Below are 22,019 nucleotides of genomic sequence, written 5' to 3'. Positions count from 1 at the left end.
AACCCTTTGTTCACATTACTTGTCTCTTTTTGCAGAAAGTCCAGCGTGATAGCCTCCTACACACCCATTAAAACATTTGTGTTAACCATAGATAATGGTTTTTTGTGACTAGTTGTTTGCTCTCTCAGAAATTGATTACAACCCTCATGATATAGGGCATTGAGCATTGGGCCCAACAGTTGAAAAGTGTTGTTGAAACTGGTGCCATCCATTAGGTTTGGTTGGATAAACAATTTATTCCCTACTGCCCTCTGAGAAATGCCCATGTTTCACCCATGGTTGACCACTGCTAACTTTCCCTTTGATTCCGCTTTACTGATCCCCATGTAAAAATAATGCCAGGTGCCCTTCCAACTTGGAAAGATTTAGGATATTGAATTGGTGCAGTTTGTGTCTCTACCATTTTTGATTTAATATTGCTTCTTCAATACCAATACATAAAATATATTGAGTAAAAGGAGACAAGTAAATAAAGCAAACACACCCGATGATGTTTGTGTTCGAATGTTGGGTCTTGTATTTTTGTTTTTGCCTATGGGCCCGACCTTTCTTCAACTGTTGCCTACTTCCTCCACTGGTTTCTCGTTGCCATATCATTGTTTCACTATCTAATATGTTTGCCTATTGACCCGACCCACTGCCTCCTCTCGCTGCGTGCTTCCTGCTCCAAGGACAATGATATAGAAGGAGTCTACAACTATCAATCTTAATCATATATTTATATGCTAGATGTGTATTGGTTATTAGTTTCCTACTTGTAATAGCATTCTTTCAATAAAGAATAAATAGAAAAAGTCATGTTAATCTATAAATAAATCTCCGCTAATAGAGAAACTAGAAGAGCTTTGAAATAGCACAACCATAGAAACACAAAAACACCATTAAATTTGCCCCAGCGCGAACACTCTCCCAAGTCCCAATAACCTGCAGAGGAAGCCTTTTCTGATGGCTTTTATAAGGGGAAAATAATATCGGAATATCATTTGCCATTTCTTTTGTTGATGTAAAGCATGAAATGCTTGCTTCTTTTCCTACCTGGTTAAACGCTTCAGACTATGCAAGTGCTATTTCGCCTGCGATCCGCAGGCTCAATCTTTTTCGGAAGGCTTTTTTCCAGTTGTATTTCGCATCCCGCTTCTCGTTCCTTCAGTCTTTTCGTTCCTCACATGAATGTCTGTTACACATTTCAGAGGTCAGTTCATGGCTTACCATTTTTCAGATCACGATCTTTTCGACGGCACCCTCAAATGCCTCTATTTCCACTCCCTCAATCTATCATGGTAACCCCTTTTAGATGCTTATAGTTTTTCAATACTAAATTGATTTTTTAAGTTCGAGGAAAAAAGATCATTTTTGAACAAAATTTTGCAGATGATTCAAAAACAATCATTTGCTTCCAAGAAGAAGCCGTTGAAGAATCTGCGCGTTGCACCTTCCAAGTTGAAGAAAACTAAGATGAAGAGCTATTCGTAAGTAGCAAAATTTTCACTGTTTTGAGACTTATTTATTTTTACTTTCTAGGGTATCGCTGGTAGCAGAAATCAGGGTTTTTTTTTTACAGGGTCTTTATTTTTATTTGGCAGATCATATAAATCCAGATTTAGGACTCAGGCCGATGGCACAATACGGCGTTGGAGAGTAGGAAAAAGGCACAATGCTCACTCAAAGGTAGGTGTTTTTTTCCCTTGGGAAAATTTGAATTGCTTGTGCAACAGTTTCTTTTGCATTAATGGTTGCCTTAAAATTCAAGGGTATCCTTTCTCCGTATTTAATGATTAAGTAGAGCAGAACTTTCTGGTTCTATTCCGCTTTTTATTTAGTAAAACAATGGTTGCCTATATGAACCCGTAAATTGAAGCTTGAGATACATTCTTATGATCGGGGTTGCGTTTTGTATGAACTTTTAAGAAAGGGGTATGCTCTGTACACTTTCTCACCACCAGGCTATGCTTCGTAAACGTTCTTAAGATCAATGTATGAATTACAGTAGAGTTCTGGGCGTTTATATTTTTAGTTAATCCATGTATCCTCTAAAATATTCCGTAGTTCTTAATTCTCTGAGAAATAAAATCTCTAGCGTTGCCGCAAATGTTATAAAAACTATTTTCAAAATTGTTGTCAGCAAAGATAGACATCAAAGTAAACTGATACGCTTGAAAAAATTACTGAAAATTCTTAGCAGTTTCTAAAAACAAATTTGGCCTCCATTGTATTTGCCGCTTCACAACTGATTTCCTTCAAATACAATGACCTCAATTTAAACTTGTAATATGGAGAGAGCAAATGTGAAATGAGACGTATTTGGAAGCTCCATATTAGGGTCGTTTTAGGGTTTGGGGAAATAATAATAATAATAAAATAATCCTTTTAAGTGAGTTTGGGCCCACTTTAATTGAGTTTGAGCTGTGGGTCCTAGGCGGTCTGTAGGCAGTCCTCTTGAGTCCACACAAGGTCCATGTTTGGACATGTGTGTCTGTTCAGGTCCCAACCCCCACACGTCTGAACATGGGCCTTGTGTGGACTGAGCACAAAGATATTCGTGAATCACGATCCAATTTGCACCTGGACCTGATTTAAGGCTCCAGGGTGCGAATCTGGTAACTTAAAGAAAAGACAAAGCTTATGTTTAATCATGAAGGCAGTGATTACAAGCAACCATGATGTAGATAATGGAGCAATCTAGTTGATAATGCATTCAACTATATATTGGCGAAGGAAGCACCCGGATGTATTAGACATTAATTAGTAAAACACCGATCAAGATCGAGCTTATAATAATAATTAAAACATAACCAATTAGTGATCAGGACCAAATAAATAATAATTAAGTTGCTAACAAATATGAAGGAGTGTGATCAGAAATAGATAATTGAATTGTAATTGAGGATCATGTCTCCTCTCTAGGGATGGCATTCCCAAAAGAGTAATGAATATAAATGGAGGAGGGCTGCGATGAAAGGGAAATATTCCATTATGAAATAAAGACGAAATAAAAGAGAATATTTTCAAGGAAGTGCGATTGTAGGCATTCTGAAAAGTCTTCAGAGTCAGATATAGACTACTTAACCAGCAGCAACTAATATCTTCAAATAGTGGGTGTGAGATAAAATGCATTATTGCTGAGCTGAGTCATTATTGAAGAATATTATATTACTGTGTCTATATTTGTTTATGTATACATATCATTATAATTCTACATACCCATATAGAGTAGATGAAATGGTCCTTTAAATTTTAAAGCCTACAATCAAAATGCTGTCCCATTATGGAGGGGATATATGCTACATACAGGGAATGCAAGTAGTTAGGAAGCCATTTTGGTAGAGACGCATGAAGTGGGTCTGGGAGGCCGTATGATGATTATCTTTGCGTGCTTCTGGGCTGGGTGGAACAGCTCAAAATGTCTTGTATGATCTCAACTAGTGCTCCATAATGACAATGGGTTGTCAGGGTAAATCTTTAAAGGAATCCCCCATGTATGCTTGGAATATTATAATAGTGGATTAGGATTCTATTTTTAACATTGTTGAAGTAAATGTTAATGTATCTTCTACAAATATCTTTGTTGCAGGCTCTAAATCAGGAAATCAAGTTGACAGTCCCATTTGCCCACATTAACCATACCTTATTTGGAAAGTCTAGGACAAATTGAGTAAAGTCCCAATAGGGGACATTACATGGCTGCTTCTAGGTACATGGACGAAGGGAAATGACCTTTACTTAGCTTGAGACAATAAAAGCAAGAAAGGTCGTAGGAGCAATAGCTTGAGATCAGTAGGCAATCCCCAAAGTTGATAAGGACTAATTGATCTGACCAGTTTTGTTTCCAAGATGCTCCCTCACTTGAGGAGCTTCATAGACCAGAGCATCTTTGATGCACTCGCCAATATTTATCTCCAATATAAGAGCCCTTGTACTAGGAATTTTATACTCATGCTTTATGTGTGTGTTTTGGATTTATCTCATTTCTGCTCATATTTCATCTCTTTGGACATTATGTGCATTGTCTTTCCTTGTGTGCAGGTGGATGGCTAGGATTTATCTCTTATTTTCCATTTATATGTGTTTTTTATTTCATTTTTCTAGAATCTGGTTTTAGTTTGTTCCATATGTGGCAGGATGACAGGTAGGAGATATTTTTCATGTTATTAATAATTGTACTTTATAGTGATTAATTAACTTAATGATGTTTACACACTTATGATGATAATGGTATCACTTGTCACTAATTTTTGCTCTTGAGGACCATTGGATGACCAGCAAATGGTTACACACTAAACTTTTGAGATGTAATAATTTTAAGGGGAGTAGGAAAGAATAGGAAGAGTGGGATGGGTGATCTGAAATAAAATCTTAAAGGTAAGAATTTAACCCAAATTTTCATTGACTATTAGGTGAATTAGGTTACACCAAGTTGCTAGCTTTATGGTTGTTGAAGATTGTAGCTGCAATAGAGATCTTTATCTCCGATTTTATGATATATACATATGACTGTTATGGTCATCTTCAGTTGAAGAAGTTATTTATGATAATATCCAAAATTAGATTACATGTGTCATGCGAAGAGGCATGCATTTAGAAATATGAAAAGACTTGTATTTGAAAATTGAAGAGACCTTTGGTTATGATATGAAGAGTCTCTCAATTCTGTATATATTTGTGATTGTGTTGTGACAATCATATCAAGTGAAAGCATTGTACTCGAACATTTATTATCAGTAAACAATATTTTTCTGGTGTGGTTGGGTTTTTCCCTTCAAGTGGAAGGGGTTTCTCAGGATAATCTTGGGTCTTTGGTGTTTTTTCTTGTTCTTCCTTATTGTTGTTTATCATAATTTCTGGGTAAAAGTTAACATGGTATCAGAGCCAGGTTTGATAACAACATTAAAGAAGTCTCATTTGTCCATTTGTCTGTGTTTATATCTCAGATTTCTATTACAATTTAAGAGTGTTGTGGATATAGCTGCAATAGAGATGTGATATCTATGATAGTTTCAGATGGTCTTTTCTTGAGCCGATATAATTGGCTTTGCTACAGTATTCTTGTTTTGGTTTCATTCTGTTCTTGACTCGTGCATCTCCTATGTCTCATATCTCTATTGGTTGGTTATTTTCACTACTGTCAATATCAACAAGAGGAATGTGTTTGAATGGGTTCTCAAGAAACTCATCAGAAGAACACGACACCAAGATTTTAAGCTGTATATATTGCACGTCTGAGTACGAGATAAAGATGCATCCAATGATGTGCATAGTATCTTTGCTTGTTCAAATGACTTCAAGGAATTGAGGAACAGAGGAAAAATAAAGGGTATTTTATTGTTAGGATACTTTGTGCTGCAATGAAATTGGATCAAAATACGAGTCCCAAAGGAGGTGCTTTGCAATTAAGTCAAAAGATTGTGCCCAGACTTTCTGGTTGCTGGCATTCGTGACTTTAATAAACTTGAGAAGAATGGGGCTTTTCCAAGCCACGTCGGGTTTCATATATATATGATGAAAGCTGCCACAGTAGATGTTGCTTGTGCATCGTGAATCTTTTTTGAGCATTGTTGTATATTTGCTTCACTGGGTCTATGTAGACCGTATATCTTGCAACGCTTTTAAGGATCTGGGTGCTGCTTGTTAGGAACAATCGAGACTTGAGGCATCTCTGAAGCGTGATTTTGGAAACCTGATAGTCACTACATGTCCTCTACATTTTAAGGAAAAGGGAAAGAAGTAGCAAGAGAGATGTGAGTGATGAATCTAGTAGTCACTGCATGTCGTCTACGACAATTCATAGCAGAGTGTCATCGTTTGAATGGAAGGAAATTGGAGACACGACTTTTGAAACAACATGTTTCTGCCGTTTTTCTTCCTTGGCATATGACATGTTCACTCCACATTTTACCTAGTGTTTCCGTTGATGCTTTGCTCGTATTTTTTGAAGACATTTGTCTTTTCATCTCTTGCAATGACAAACTGTTTTCATGTACAATGGGAATTTCATCCCAGAGATATATCGATGTTGCGCTTCTGTTATTGTTCTTCTATGAGATTTTGTATTATTTTTGTAATTTGATCATCATTAGTGTCCTATTTGGGAGTTGCGATGGAACGCTGGAAGAACTGGGCGGACACAACTAATAACTGCTATAGCAGGGAAGTGTTGAGTATTGGCAGAAATTGGAATGTCTGGGTTCATTGCAGCTACTTATGGAAGACCTGGTACTGTTGAATCATTGTAGCTGAGGGAATGTGAAGATGTTGTGGGCAACATGTAGGCGTTGGATAGGACTTAACCATTGTTTCAAGGTCAAAACCAGCAACTGAAGGTTCATGGTCTTCTCACGTGTATGTGCTACTTTCTTCCGAACGAAGACCCAACAAGACTCCACAAATGGGAAGCAATCAAATAAAGAGGATGAAATGCGTATTGAAACCATGATTTAATTAGATATTTTTGTCTTAATTTTTTGTTATATTGAAACCATGATTTTATGCTCACTGGTTTGATAAATTAATCGAACTCTAATGCACACATGCACTTAAATATTTGCAAGTGTCGTTTTATTGGTTCTTACTTGGCAGGAAAGCTATTAATACTACTTGTCTTCCCTGATGTTCATTATCTGTGGAAGATGACTTGTATTTAGGCATTTCTCTTGAAGCTCCTCATTTCATGGCGAGAGTTTATGGTTTCCTGACTTTATCAAGAACAGTTGTCTTATATGTGGTGGATGCATCCGTTGTTGAAGCTTGTAGCTGCGATAGAGATCTTTATCTCTAGAAATATAGACGGTATTATTGTTATGGCCACCTTCAGATGAAGAGGACACTTATGATTAAAGTGTAATATTAAATATAAAGACATGTGTCATTCAACATGCATTGAGGCATGGAAATATGAAGAATTGTATTTGAAAATAAAGAATTATGTTTTGGGAAATTAAAGAGACCTTTGATTAGAATGTTTAGAGTCTCTCTTTATGTTATATATATCGCTTCAAGCGAAGGCATTATACACTTAAATTTCATTATCAGTAAAATGATCTTTTGTTGTGTGGCTGGGATTTTCCCTTCATTCTCAAAGGGTTTTCCTAGGATATTTCTGTGTGTCTCTTGTATCTTTTCTGGTTATTCATTATTGCTGTTTATCTGATTCCCGGGGTAGATCTAACATGGTATTAGAGTCGGGTTAGATAACAACAATAAAGAAATCCTTTTTTGTTCATTAGTTTATGCATTTTGTAGGCAATCTATAAGTTTTGATTGCTTCAATCTTTCATACTTGAATGGTATTCTTCTTTTTGTCTCTATTATGTTTGGTCTATTTCACAGAGAAAGAGACTTGGATATTTTATGTATCAGTGTCTTGAATATGCTGAAGCTAATAGTTGTGTTGGTAACTTATCTTGAGGTTTTGGAGGTGTATGTTCATGATAACTCTTGGTCATCTGTCTATATTACTATTTTGTTGTGGTTGGTGCATTCCCTTAGTGATTGTAACCATGCAAGATTCATTACGTCTCTCCTTATTTATTAGTTGTCTTCAATGTCATGAAGACATTTATGATATTTCCTATCTCTAGTGCTCAAGGAAGTTGCATGTACTCAAATCCGATATCGGGTGTTATGTTTCTCATCACACATGGTTTGAGTCTTATAATATGAAGAATAGACGAGGAGCTTGTATTATTTTCCAAAGGCGTGGAAATTGTTTCAAGCGATTGGTTCTCAAAGTTGGGGTCTGCAGTTTCCACAACAACAATAACTTTGTCATCTGCATGTGTCCATTGATTGGAAGTCACTAATGATACAGACTCAAGATACTTGTTTGTCAAAAATTAGTTGTAGTGTCATCAAAAGGAAAGATGGACATAAATGCTTCAACATCTAGGAGAGCTTTGATGACTTTGCCGAGAATCTTAATTTTTCCTTCTTGCGTGGTTATGATGACTTGGCACCACAACTAAATCTTTATTAACATGTATCTTGATGGATTGTTGTAAGTTGTAACCAACAGGGAATCTAGTGTCTTCCGAATATCATAAACGTTTGTTGGGTAGTTCTTTTGGTGTGCTGGCAAACATTAGCCGTGTACTTTTAGGCCATTGTGGATGGTTGAGTTGCTACCTCCAAGTGTCATTGCACATGCTTCTTAAAGCATCGTTCACGAACAATTACAATCCTCTTCCTATAACAGACATGCTTCCGTTCGTATCTTCTAACCGATTCTTAGTTGTTATCGTTTTGGTCTTCCTTTTATCGTCAGGAGTTGTGGTGATGATCCTTTCTTTTGTATGATGTTTGCAAGAAAGATGTTATTTATCATGAGCACTGCCTCCAAATATATGATTCTTGTTTATGATATGACTCTTGTTCTTGATGTATGATTCGAAGTTTGGGACATGTTGGATCTGCAAGATTCCAAGAGTGAATATGTTTGAAAAAAGACAAGTAAGGAATTGCGATTAAAGTGGACAATCTATGTAGAAGCCAATGAAGTCTGCAACGAAGATTATGACAGCTAAGTTTTTTATTATGCAATTTTGCGGTATTTAGGATTCATTATTGCTTTGGTTGCATTAATATCTCATACTGGTTACTGGCTTCTATTTTGGATTGATGTTATTAATCTACCTTGGTTGTAGGGTGCATCTTGAATGATGAGATATTATGCAGGTTGCATGAGGGTGTTGCTTACTAAATTGAATTGATAATTCATATTTGCATTCAGAGCAAGCTTGTGATTCAGAGGGAGATGTTTAGTCAGAGGGAGGTAACATCAACTATCTAATAATGGTTGATGAGAGGGAGTGTTTTTGGAATCTCATTCATTTTTATACATATTGTTAATATTTTGGTATTATAAATTTCGAGACTTGTGTTGGAAAAGAGTTTCAGCTATGATTTCATTTATAGTAGGTTTTTTAGACTCCTGATGGAAACAAGTCTTAGCTGCAATTGCATTTCTTACTGATTACGAGTTGTTATTCATGATAGTTATAAGGTCAACCTAATAACTCTTTCACTTGTGAGAGATTCATAGTGAACATCATGTAAAGAGAGTCCATGATGTCATCACGTTGAGGGATTCTGTGATGGAAGTTGGAAGTCATGTTGAGAGATTCCATGACTATATCACGTTGAGGGAGTTCGTGATAAAATGCTGGTTGTAAACCTTACTAACTTGTCATGTTGAGAGATTCCATGACAACATCACATTGAGTGAGTTCGTGATGAAAGATGATTATGATTTTTGCAGGTTTGCCATGTTGAGAGATTCCATGACAGCATCTTGTTGAGGGAGTCCGTGACGAAAGTTGAATATGATTTTTACAGGTTTTTCATGTTGAGTGATTCCATTATTATGAGTAATTGTTACAAGTCTATCATGTTGAGAGATTCCATTTCATGATTATTAGTAATTTTTCCAGGGCTATCATGTTGAGTGATTCCATGATTATTAATAATAAGTAAATTGTTCTCTTAGTGTCATGTTGAGTGATTCCATGACAACATCATGATGAAAGCTGGTTGTGTTTCGTGCAGGGTTTTCATGTTGAGTGATTCCATGAATTTCATAGGATCCATGTGATTTGATTCTATCATTGACATTTTGGTTGCAACCTTGTGTGGTTGTTCAGCTAAAGATGTCTCTCTAGCTAAGAGGGAGTGTTAAAGATTGTAGCTGCGATAGAGATCTTTATCTCTAGGAATATGGACATTATTATCGTTATGGTCATCTTCAGCTAAAGAGGATACTTATGATTAAATTGTAATATTAAATATAAAGACGTGTCATATGAAAATAAACAATTATGTTTTGGGAAACTAAAGAGACCTTCGGTTAGAATGTGAAGAATCTCTCTTTATGTTATATATATCGCTTCAAGCGAAAGGCATTGTACACTTAAGTTTCATTATCAATAATATGATCTTTTGTTGTATGTGGCTGGGTTATTCCCTTCATTCTCGAAGGGTTTTCCTAAGATATTTCTGTGTGTCTCTTGTATCTTTTCTGGTTATTCGTTATTGTTGTTTATTTGATTTCTGGGTGAAATCTAACATTTGCTACATTCCATGGGGATATTCATGTGTAACTGCTCTCCTTGCTTTTGAGAGCCTGGTAGTAAAGTGATAGGTGTGGAACAAAAACAGTTTCACAGTGCTCTTTTTTTTAAGATTGAAATGACAGAAGTAATCCTCGGCCGTGTGATATAATGCTGTGGTCTTTCAAGAAAGATAGTTATTAGACACATGTTTTGGCTGGGAATTTTTGATTGGTGTTTTTTTTGTCTCTATGTAAAAGCCGCGCCCTATGAATGAAGGAACAATTTTGTTTATACTTTAGCATTTGATAAAAATCGATTGCCATGAGCATCTTTTTCTGCCTTACGCATTCAGAGATATCGCTTTTGTTTCAGGTTATGTTGGTTTTGTGTTTTCATCAGTTATGACCAGTGTTTCTCCTGTTGGCCAATGATGCATTGTATTCAAATGACAAAACATTGGACGATTTTCTCTTTTGCGGATATAGAAAAGGCTTAGCAAGCATTATTCATCTTGATCAGTTTATATCATGTCAAGGATATTCAACTTTGCAGAAGTCTTCTATGATATTTTTTTTATATTTGTGACTTTTATGTGTTGGAGTAGTGAATATTTCTGTTGGAAGGTCAGATCTAGGAAGATCTTCTCCTGGATTAAATATTTCTATCAGCTTAGCTCCAGGTACATCACTGAGTGGGGTGTCTGCTATTGGAGCAGTTGGATGGGAATCTGCTCCCGCAAATATTCCAATTTGAAATGGAGCATTCATAATAGTTGTCCCACTGTTTTTGATCATCAAGTATCTATGAACGAGGCACTGGTGCAAAACCTTGCAAGGCTTTGTTCTCCTCAATTATCTGTTGGGGTCCAAAGATCAGAGGAATTAGCTCTGAAGCAATTTCAACAGCTAATATGCGTGGCTCCTTCAATGCCCAAAACAATGGTTAATGGAACTTGGAGATTTGGTTGATATGGCCGCATTCTATAAAGCAAGTTCTATGATATTTGTAGAGATAAGTATTCTATAATTGTTTAGTGTATGCTTTTAGCATTGATCTCTATATATCTTTTATGATCGATAGATTTTTATTAATCTTTCTTGGTTGCAGGAAGCATCAAGAAGAGTGAGATAATGAGAGATTATATGCAAAAGTCATGAAAATAGGAACAATTGCTTACAGTCATGGGATTGAATTGATAAGTCTGAAAATTCAAAAGAAGTATATTTAGCTTTAGAGGGAGGTTACATGACAGAGGTAGATTTCTAACCCTTTGCAATCTTATTGGAATCAACTATCTTATTTTGGTGATCAAAGTTGTTCCTACTGAAAGGGAGTCAATTTTATACATTTTACTATAATGCATTCTTCTCAGGAAGAAGTCTGCGGTGAAAGCCCTCATTCCATCCTCTCTGAGTAGGTATGGTGGACCACCCTCTGCGAGTAGGGATGGTGGAAATGCATTCTTCTGTGGGAGAAGTTATGTCATAGTTATTATAAACATGGTGTTGTTGGTAATAGGGGCTCACCTTGCCTAGTTATGTCATTGTTTGAACCACAGTTTGTAGACTTGGACTTGGAGAGTACTTGACCAGCTCAAAATTTCCAACTCAGAAAAAACTTACCAAAGGATCAACAAAGACCAAGGTTTATTGGAGAGGCGAATGCAGGTGTTCAAAGTTTTAAAGAAAAAATTCTTGTGAAATTTCAAATAAGCATTTTAACTGTCAACAAAGGCAAAGGTTTATTGGAGAGGCAAATGCAGGTGTTCAAAATTTTAAAGAAAAAATTCTTGTGAAATTCCAAATAAGCATTTTAACACACGTTTTAGCTTGGCCTGACTTGTTTTAACTTGCATTTTAAGCTGCCCTGATGTGTTTTAAATCACATATCAACTTACCTCTACATGCTTTAACTTAATTTAGCCGTGATTTTTTATGTTGGAAACGTGTGAAACTCGACGAGTTTTGTTTTAAACCTGGTGATTTTTCCTCTGTGACTCATTTGCAGACTCTTGCAAGTTAAACTTGACAGTAGTTGGAGCTAATTCTTTAAAAGCAAATGTGGAAGTGATATCTCTAGAAGGAAAAGTAGGTGGATGAAGGTTATTTGCAGCATTACTGACATGAGAGATTGAAGCAGCTTGCTTGAAGTGGTTGAACTTGCACGAAATCAGGGAAATAAGAACCCTACATGCTGCCTTGGTATAAAAGTCTGTAAACTCTGAAAATAGACCCTCTTGATGCTAGGTTTTTGGGTAATCCACACAAAAATAAGAAAAAAAGAAACCAAAGTGCTGTCTTTGTTTGAAAATATAAAAATCCGAGTTATCTAAAAACTAGAAACCCCTTTTCCACTTGGAAGCTGCACAATAGAACACAAATCTGTTGAGAGCTGGGGAAATTGTTGCTGATAATAGGCCAGTACTCAAGATGGCTGGACCTTGGGCAAACCCCAGGCCAATTTGGTACTCGAATTGTAGTTTTGCAATATGGCATTTGTTTTGAATAAACTTGATGACATAGGTGAAGAGGTGTTGGCAATGAGTGCAGATATCCATCTTTGTTGTTTCCTTCTGTGGGTCATCTTTATTCACCTATCTAGCCTTGACTTCTCTTGGCTCTTATGGTTCAATATCTTTTCATTGGCTTCATCCTCCTTTTGATGAAAAGCATAGACGTTGTGTTCGTATTTCCCAAAATAGAAGTGTGCTCCATAGCTTCCACATCCTCTACCTCTCTATTCAATATAGATAATCATCCTCATTTCTCTATCTTTTTAACTCATCCTATTCCAAAAGAGGTATCCTCCTCTCACTTCCCTCTTTCGTCTTTATGATACAAGCTTTTGGCTTACTCTCAGTATGCCCAAGCTGATGGGCTTTTCTTTCTCCATGATGAGTATTTTACAAAAAACATTAAAAGAAACTTGAGATCTGAACATCACCTTGTTCGAAATGAAGTGAGAAAAGATTCATATGGTGACTTGTGACTTTCACTCATTATGTACAGTTATAGTTGATCCCTTCTTTGACTCCACATTTGCCTAATTGATTTTAAATAACTTTGATTTTTGATACAGATAATACTCTCTTATCAAATTCGATTGGATCAAGTGTAATTAACTTCCTTTTAAGCTTGTATGTGTGCCTATCATCAATTTCATTGAAGATATTCTCTAGTGTATCTCACACTTACTTTGGACACTAATTTGGATAAAGTGTAATTAACTTCCTTTCAAGCTCATATGTGTGCCCGTCATCAACTTTAGTGAAGATATTCGCCAGTGTATCTCACACTTATTTTGGACACTTCTTGTCCACCACTTAGAATAAAAGCTCAATCACGCATTCCTTTCAGTTATCTCTTTAGCATTGCCCTTCGGATTGGTGTATTATAGAATTTTCTTTTCATCTTTTCTTTGACTTTGAAGTTGTCAACAACTCTCCATAGACCTAACATCACGGTGAACTTCATTTCTTAAGCCAAGCTTGATAGTTGATTCCACTTAGGGCTTGTGTGAGCAAGGTCTTCACCATCCTCATTGCACAACCTTCTCTTCCTACAATCCTTAAAGACATTCTCACTTCACCACATAATAGATCTTAGAAAGAGCTTTCCAATGATATAAAATATTACAATAATAGATAGCTTCTATTATTAGTTAATGGTTATCTATTTATAATCTATTGTAAATATTAGAGTGTTTCTAATATTAGGTAGTCTGTAGTTATCTGTTAGCTTTCTTTTAGCTAGAATAGAATGTTTCTATTCTTTACCATTGTTTTTTAAGGAAACGTCATTTTATTCTTTTGTATATATTGACCTCTTGGTCTCTTAATATCAAGCAAATATTTTCCAATTACTTCGTAATATGGTATCAGAGCCAATACTCTTAAGTTTTTTGAAAAGAATTATAATTTCTTGGTTGAAATTATTTGCCTTTTATTTTCAAAATTATTTTCATGCATATTTGCTTCCAAAACCTCTAGTTTGACTAGAGTTTTTTGCCAAAAAAATCGTGCCATTGTGTTTGTAACTCCTTCGATTTTTTTTCGGTCTGTGAACTTGTGCCCTTCTATCTGCAACTAGCACGGCTAAATCCTCTGAAAATCGAGGGTTGTTCTTTGCTGTTCATGTGGAGGTTTGTTGGGTGCCATTTCTCTACAACTCATGACTAGATTTTTTTGCCACTTGTGTCCAAATTTCTTTGAAAATCGTGCATTTGTTTTGTGGCCCGTTTCTTCCATTTAAAAAAAAAGCTGTCATTTTTTGCCTATTTGGAGGCGTCTAGGTTTTTTACAAACCTTTGCTGGTTATTTGTGCCCAGACTCTGCAGCTTTTTATGAAAATCCACCATTTTCCTAAGTTTTTTTAAAGTTGTTTTTTTCAGCAAGGGTCGTTTTGGTTCAAAACCCTAAACTTCTGTATAGAATCAATTTTTTTTTTTATAGATTCTTGGTGGGTTTTAAGAGAGCACAATTGGGTTGTCGTCCATTTTTTTGGGTGCCTCGATTTTCGAGCTAGTAGATCCAAAATCTGATAACATATTTCTTCTGGGTTTTTTGAGCTCTCTTTTGGGTACCTCTTCATTTTTTTGGGTCTTCTGTTTTTTGCCTTGAAGTACGTGCCTTACAGATTTTCATGCTTTTTCACTGAAAAAGATGCTATGGCATCTTTGACTAATATTTTGCTAGAGGGAAATCAGAAGTTCAACAGTCACCATTATGGCATGTGGAAACAATGGATGCTAACCATCTTTGAATATTGCGACAACGATATTGTGGTTCTGTTTCTCAGCAGAGGTCCTTTGCTCTAGCTTTAGAAGACTCTAGGAAAAAGAACATTCAATGCAACTATTGCCACAAGTATGGGCACATGAAGGTTGAATGTTAGAAGCGCTTAGCGGCCCTATCTAAGCAATTTGGTTTGCAACCCACAACAAAGAGTGCGGAGCACTTTGAGCAGACAGAATCTGCCTTTTATGCTTTTTGACAACTTCGTGCTCTGGATAGATTAACCATTAAGGGAGGGTATTACGATAATAGATAGCTTCTATTATTAGTTAATGGTTATCTATTTGTAATCTATTGTAAATATTAGAATGTTTCTAATATTAGTTAGTTTGTAGTTATCTGTTAGCTTTCTTTAGCTTTTTTTTACCTAGAATAGAATGTTTCTATTCTTTACCATTGCTTCCTAAGGAAACATCATTTTATTCTTTTGTATATATTAACCTCTTGGACTTTGTTAATACTAAGCAAATATTTTCCAATTACTGAGTAATATAAAATTGTCCAAGTTGTTGAATTTTCAAACTATATTTTTTGTTCACCATTTTTGCTTAGAGGAAGACTCAATCTTCCTACTCATGTGTTAGTGGTGCACTATAACCAAGGGACACCACCTTTCATTAGGTGTAACAATATATTATAATATAATATTTATTATGTTGTTTATATAATATAATAATTATAAAATAATTATTGTTAATGATTATTATATCATCAATATAATATAATATAATAATTAGTATATAGTTATATAATATAATAATTGTATAATGTCATTATTGTTAAAATAATAATTATATTTTCTATTTTATATTAAAATATATAATATAACTATCATGACCTTTATGTTATTTATGTCAACGTGAAGGAATCTGACCATAGCTACAATAACATCAACACTCCCACTTAGCTAGGGAGGAATCCTTCTTGATAACTTCTAGTTCATCCTCGTGATGATATCTTCAACACTCTCCCTGTAGCTAGGGAGGCTTTTTATATTAGGTGGAAATATATTAACTTATACAATATCCACCATAGTGGATGTAGAAATTATCTTTATGGCATATCGTCAGATATCACCATATGTGCTATCCACCATAATGAATTAGGATTTCTACCATTATGGCATGTTATCAGGAACTATTACAAGAATCTCCCACCATAATGAATTTAACAGATTAACTTTATGACATGTCGTTAGGCATCACCATATGTGTTATCCACCATAAAGGATTCAGAGATAACCACCATTGTAGCATGTCGTCAGATATCACCATATGTGGTATCCACTATAATGGATTAGGGTAACTACTATTATGGCATATCATAAGGTATCAACACATGTGTTACCCATCATAAAGGATTTAGAGATGCCCACCATTATAGCATGTCGTTAGATATCACCATATGTGCTATCGACTATAATGGATTAGGGTAACTACTATTATGACATGTCGTCAGGTAAAACCACATTTGTTACCCACCATAATAGATTTAAATAGTTACCTATATGGCATGTCGTCAGATATCACCATTTGTATTATCCATCATAAAGTATTTAAGATATCTACCACTATGGCATGTCGTTAGGTATCACCACATGTGTTACCCACCTTAATGTATTTAAGATATCTACCACAATGGCATGTCGTCATGTATCATTACTGTGTTATCCACCATAATGGATTTAAGATATCTACAACTATGGCATGTTGTTAGGTATCATCACATGCACCACCCACCATAGTGGATTTCAAGAAATCTACATAAGTAATGGGAATTACTTTATGAGACATGAACCTTCATCGTGAGATTGTCACCTCACAATGAAGATAACAATATACTAGTGTCGTATGATGTATCATTGTGAGATCATATCACCTCACAAGGATATTCATATCATAGGTATAAGGAAATCACCATAGATTCTCTTATGTGGCATCACACACATGACATTCACCATAAACCATATTAAAGGGTGAATCAAAGGCTTTTACCTCAAACTTCTCTCTCACATAGAAGAATGCCTTACGGGGGATTACACCTCAAACTTATCCCTCACAGAGAAGAACTCATTAATGAGGGATTGCACCTCAAACTTATTCCTTACGAAGAAGTTAGATATCAAACGTTGGGCTCCTCGTTGAAGGTTGCCTCTGATAAAATGTTAGACTCCCTCTGAATTTGATATGATCGACCTTCTAACCTTGTCTAAGGTTGCTTTTGATCAATTGTCAGACTCCGGTCAAAGTTTGAGCTCCCTTTTCTGCTCAATCCTGCTCAACTAGCATAGAATGGGGGCTGCACCACATCCACATCAACCATCCTACCTACTCTTGCATATGGGCTCTGATACCATGTTGGATTTTTAGAGTATATTTTCTATTCACCATTTTTGCTTAGAGGAAGACTCAATCTTCCTACTTATGTGTTAGTGGTGCCCTATAACCAAGGGACACCACCTGTCATTAGGTGTAATAATAAAATATTATAATATAATAATTATTATGTTTTTGATTAAGAAGGCAGGGATTGGCCCCCAAAACTTGTTACAGCATGAAGAACCTTAAAATAACAGCACAACTAACTAAATACTTAGCTAAAGTGGCAAGCCTGCAAAGCCAAGTCCCAATGGGTTTTTGAAAGGAACTCATAACCTTGTAGGGTTTCAGAAGGACCCCAAACCTTGAAGGATTTTCCTAAGGATTGTAAACCTTCCAAGCCTGTCAAAACCACCTTGTCTTCCCAACCAAAAACTTCTACGGTCCAGCAGAATTGACAACAGACTCTTCACTGGTACTAGACATAAAATCAAAAGTAACAATATTCTCCCAAACAGTAACCACACGCTGCTCTGCAATAGTAGCCCAAAAAGAGACCAAGGCACTAATCTTTCAACCAAGAGGAAACTGGAACCCCACCATAGTAGAACGCTGCAAGAGGTAATAGCAGCCCCAACCCTGTAACCATCTGCAGCAAAGATATATGAAACCAACAAGAAATATGCTGTCCAAAAGAACAATCAGAAGGCCAAAGCCTCGCATCACTGGGTAGAGAAAAACCCAACGCTGTAATCATCATCAACCTCAAAAAGTTGATCTTCAAGGAACCAGGTGATGCAGTTTGTCTACCAAAACCAAACTTGGGGTAACAACAATTCCCCCTAACTTCTGCATTCACCCATGAAGATAAACAACCAGAAGATCTGGCTAACCATATCAAGGGTTTTAACATGGAACCCAAACCATCACGGCGTTTTTAGAAGGACCTCAAACCACATTCAGCTCCAACTCCTTGCCGTCACAAAGCACAGAAAACCACAAGCATCCATGAATCACCACATTCCAACAGCCCATATCCACCTCAAAGGGAATGGTCATCCCCTCTAAAAGATGAAGAGGAAAGGGTAAAAGATGGAGGCAGAGCCTAATCTAAGAAATAACAACACCAGAAAGCACCACCTCAATAGGCACAAGATCTACCTTAGTAGGAACCAAATAGGAGCAGAGCCATCCTAGAACCACCTCTGGAAGAGGCCAGGTGAGAAATGAAAGCAACAATTGCTCCACAAGAACAACAAACGCTACCTCCTTCATAAAGACGAACATGGCACCCGCAGAGGCAAGACACAACCTGAAGGAAAAGGGCACCCACCCTAAGAAGAAAGGTACCCCAAGAGCCAAACGACATGATCCCCTCAGCTGAAACCCCAGATCTAAAGACCCCCCAAAAGAGCAGAGGAACACCAATCTCAAAAAAGGGGCAAGTAGCAAGGGGCCCCAAAACCCAGCAAAAGTGTACCAACCCAAGATGAGTGCAAAGGGTATCCACCAAGGCAGCCAAAGAGACCTGACAAAGAGCAACCAGGAACCCAACCCAAAAAAAAAAAAAAGGTGGTTTCCCAAACTCTCCTCCAAGCCAATGGAGAAACAACAGCCGTTGGTGATGGGCACGAGAGAAGCCCACAAGGGATAGCCCTAAAATGGTAGTAGAGGGCCCACAAACTGCTGAAATGCAGTAGAAGGGCACCCCCTCACAGACCATGTACCCAACAACCACGACATCAGAACAACAACAACACACGCAGATATAGTCCACTCCCCATGATCTGGACCCAAGCACCTTAGACTCATCTGGGTCATCATCATTACCAAAGACCTTTGATTCACCTGCACAACTTGAAACCTTAGCCCCATACGACAATCTGCTCCCCTACATCATTTTGTTTTACCATGCAATATTTATTATGTTATTTATATAATATAATAGTTATGATATAATCATTTTTAATATAATAGTAATATTATCAATTTAATAGAATTAGTAAGTACTATATTATTATATAATATAATAATTATTAAAATAATAATTATATTTTCAATTAAATACTAGAATTTATGATATAGTTTTTGTCAATCCAATAATTATATTATCACAACCTTTATGTTATATATTTCGGCATGAAGGAATTGGACCATAGCTACAATAACATCAACACAGGTTTTGAATTCATTTTCCCAAGTTATGTTATCTGGAAAATTTGTGTTTTTTCCCTTCCGACAAATTTAGAGCAATAATTAAACTATTTAAATATAAAAAAGTTATCTGCAAATTGGTTCTTGTCATGTGCTGGCCTTAAGTTTCGCATATTTTTGAGAGAGACACTTTGGAGACTTGAGATATTAAAAATGCAGTGTCTAGATCGTACATGCTCTGTGTAATCTTCTCTGTTCATGTAATAGAAACCCTAACTCTGGATCACAAAATCACACCAATTTCTTTGTAGTCATCTTTGGTCTAAACTTTTTACAGATACCTGGCCTCGCCATATTCTCAATGTTGTAGGGCATCTTTTTTCATTTAATCTCCACTTTGTGAATTTTTGATAGTTTCTACAAGGTCTGGTGGCCTTTGCACTAATGACAATCATGGATCTAATACCGTGTTAGAAGCATTGAAACATTTGCTCTATGATCCCCAATCATCTACTCATAGCATAAAATAAAGATATGAATCAAGATATTGCCAACATTGTAACCAAAGAACCTCAATTGAATGAATGTGTCTAAGAAGACAAAGATACTTTGCCTAGTTTGGTCTCCTGGGAATAATAGATTCTCCTATTATATTGACCCGTCCACATGAATTTCAATTTGATATCATATTACTCGTCGCAATGAGCCAGCTAGGTTTGGTTGTACAAAGTCAGCTCGATAAGTATGATTTCATATTCTACCTCGAAGAATGTTTAAGGTTGTAGAATTGTATGGTGTGTGCGGTTGTTTTTTGAGCACTCAGGTGTTTGAGGTGGGAACTGTCGAAATAAGAAGATTTTGCTGAACTGTTAAAAGCTCTGTATGTTTCAGCATGTAAATGGGTATGAGTTAATTGGTAATTCTATCCCAGGCATCTAGAATCACAAACAATGGTGGGGCATATAACATAAGCTCCAATGCACCTCAAAAGTCTGCTTGCTCGGATTGAGGTAAGTGAAATAAATAATACTTTGAATTCTTAAATAAGGAATTTGTGACTGTGGTTTACGTCTGGGTATTTTGAAAAGGTCAGAAATCTGGGTGAAGAAAACAATCATTAAGTTGGTGGTTGACCAATCTTTTTGCCTGGGTTTGGTATGCCTTAGTTCGGACAATATACTCAGCCTCTCTCTCTCTCTCTCTCTCTCTCTCTCTCTCTCTATATATATATATATATATATATATATATATATATATATGCAGACACACAGAGTCAGCCTGATGAACTGTGCCAGCAACCAGACGAAAATGTTGGCAATCCAATCCGAGTCAGATCAACAGTCGGGACAGGTTGCAATTATAATGATTTATTAATGATTTATGATTGATTTCTTTTACTATGATAAAGAAACATATAAACTTCAAGTGGTATAGTTGTACATAATTAAATATAGAGTGCAGTTGATTATCGACAGTTCAATGCCAGTTGTCAGATGTTAAAGGTAATCAAAATGGTTTATCATTATATTTATGCAAATGCACTTGGAAAAACCAATATAAATAATTAGATTGCTTTTCATCAAGAGCATCAACATCATCAGCTAGTTCATTATAACCACAAGCAGCATTAATGTCCCTCCATATCGTTGCTCTATGCGAGTCCTGTGTAGCAGCTTCATGCTCCTCTCACTTTAGGGTGGGTTTATGCATTTTCTAAATAACATTTTTCTTTTTAATTATTTTCATATAAAATTGACTGTGTCGGGCAGGTTCGACCTGGATTTACTCAGGTTTCTGGTCTGGGAATGTGGGTTCATTGTGGGTATGTTTGGCTTGGATCTGTATCTGGTCCAAAAATGGTTGTTGGCTACAGTAGGGGTTCTGGCTAGATGTTATGTTCTCTGCAACTTTGTACTTAAAACAAGTTCTGACAGAAATAGGTGTTAGGTAGTAGCTGAGTGTTCTTTAACTAGCTCATGTCTCTTGTATTTGAATATGATTGCATTTCGCTACCTTCGCATTCATTTAAAATCCTTGACACTGCAATGTATTATCAAATCCTTTTTGTTTTATCGTGACATGATTCTTCTCAGTTTAAAAAAGTTTACTATGCATTTCTTTTTAATTGCTTGGCAGGTTAGATATCTTTGAAACTTATTTTAACATCTCTATCTACCTGTTACTTTGGCAGTCCAAAAAGTCAAAACGAAGACTTCGACAGCCTGCCCTTGTTCATCCGGCCTATGCAAAAGTTATGAAAAAATTGAACTTTTGTGGCTAAGAGAAACAGAGTAGGACAGGCTCGGTTAAATGCACAGTTGTAATGAGATTTTGCTTAAATTTTTTCCATTCCACTGAAGTTTGAATTGCAAGAGAATATGATGCATGTAGCACTCAAGAAACAACATTGGTCACTTCATTGAGAATGATTCTACTTGTATTTGAATTTCAGAAGAGCCCAATGGTTAATTCCAGTATTTTTTGTTAGCTTAATTCCTTTCACTCGTGCCAATTTGTTGATAATATCTTGTATTTTGCTTGTCAATTTTTGCAATTCAAATTTTACCCTGTTTTTTGAGCTTGAAACTCGTTTTCAAAAGAATAGATAATCAAAAGGGTATTTATTATGTAATATATGCTAATTGAATTATCATGTAATTTAAGATATATGTTTCTGAAAATGAATTATGGATTCAAGCAGCAATCTTTATAAGT

The 22,019-nt window shown here is 36.1% G+C and overlaps 1 protein-coding gene across 5 annotated transcripts; it reads left to right on the top strand.

The window, feature by feature from the left end:
• Positions 1-832: 832 nt before the first annotated feature.
• LOC149541425 (Ribosomal protein L35) lies at positions 833-21,797 on the top strand. Of its 5 annotated transcripts, none has more exons than XM_089796691.1 (5): positions 833-1,280; positions 1,372-1,469; positions 1,584-1,668; positions 9,251-9,327; positions 9,538-9,935. In XM_089796691.1, the coding sequence occupies exons 1-5, from the start codon at positions 1,056-1,058 to the stop codon at positions 9,581-9,583; spliced, it is 531 nt and encodes a 176-aa protein (XP_089652817.1). In that variant the 5' UTR covers positions 833-1,055; the 3' UTR covers positions 9,584-9,935. The 5 variants fall into 5 exon arrangements, with proteins under 5 accessions (XP_089652817.1, XP_089652816.1, XP_089652818.1 ...); XM_089796690.1 differs by having other exon boundaries at positions 9,251-9,336; XM_089796692.1 differs by lacking the exons at positions 9,251-9,327; positions 9,538-9,935 and adding an exon at positions 6,705-6,953.
• Positions 21,798-22,019: the final 222 nt, after the last annotated feature.

The sequence above is a fragment of the Cupressus sempervirens genome, chromosome 8 (genome assembly GCF_028749045.1).
Source record: "Cupressus sempervirens isolate cs-2001-9-10 chromosome 8, ASM2874904v1, whole genome shotgun sequence".
Lineage (NCBI taxonomy): Eukaryota > Viridiplantae > Streptophyta > Pinopsida > Cupressales > Cupressaceae > Cupressus > Cupressus sempervirens.
The sequence above is the reverse complement of the archived record's forward strand: the minus strand, read 5'-3'. Positions and strand labels throughout refer to the sequence as shown.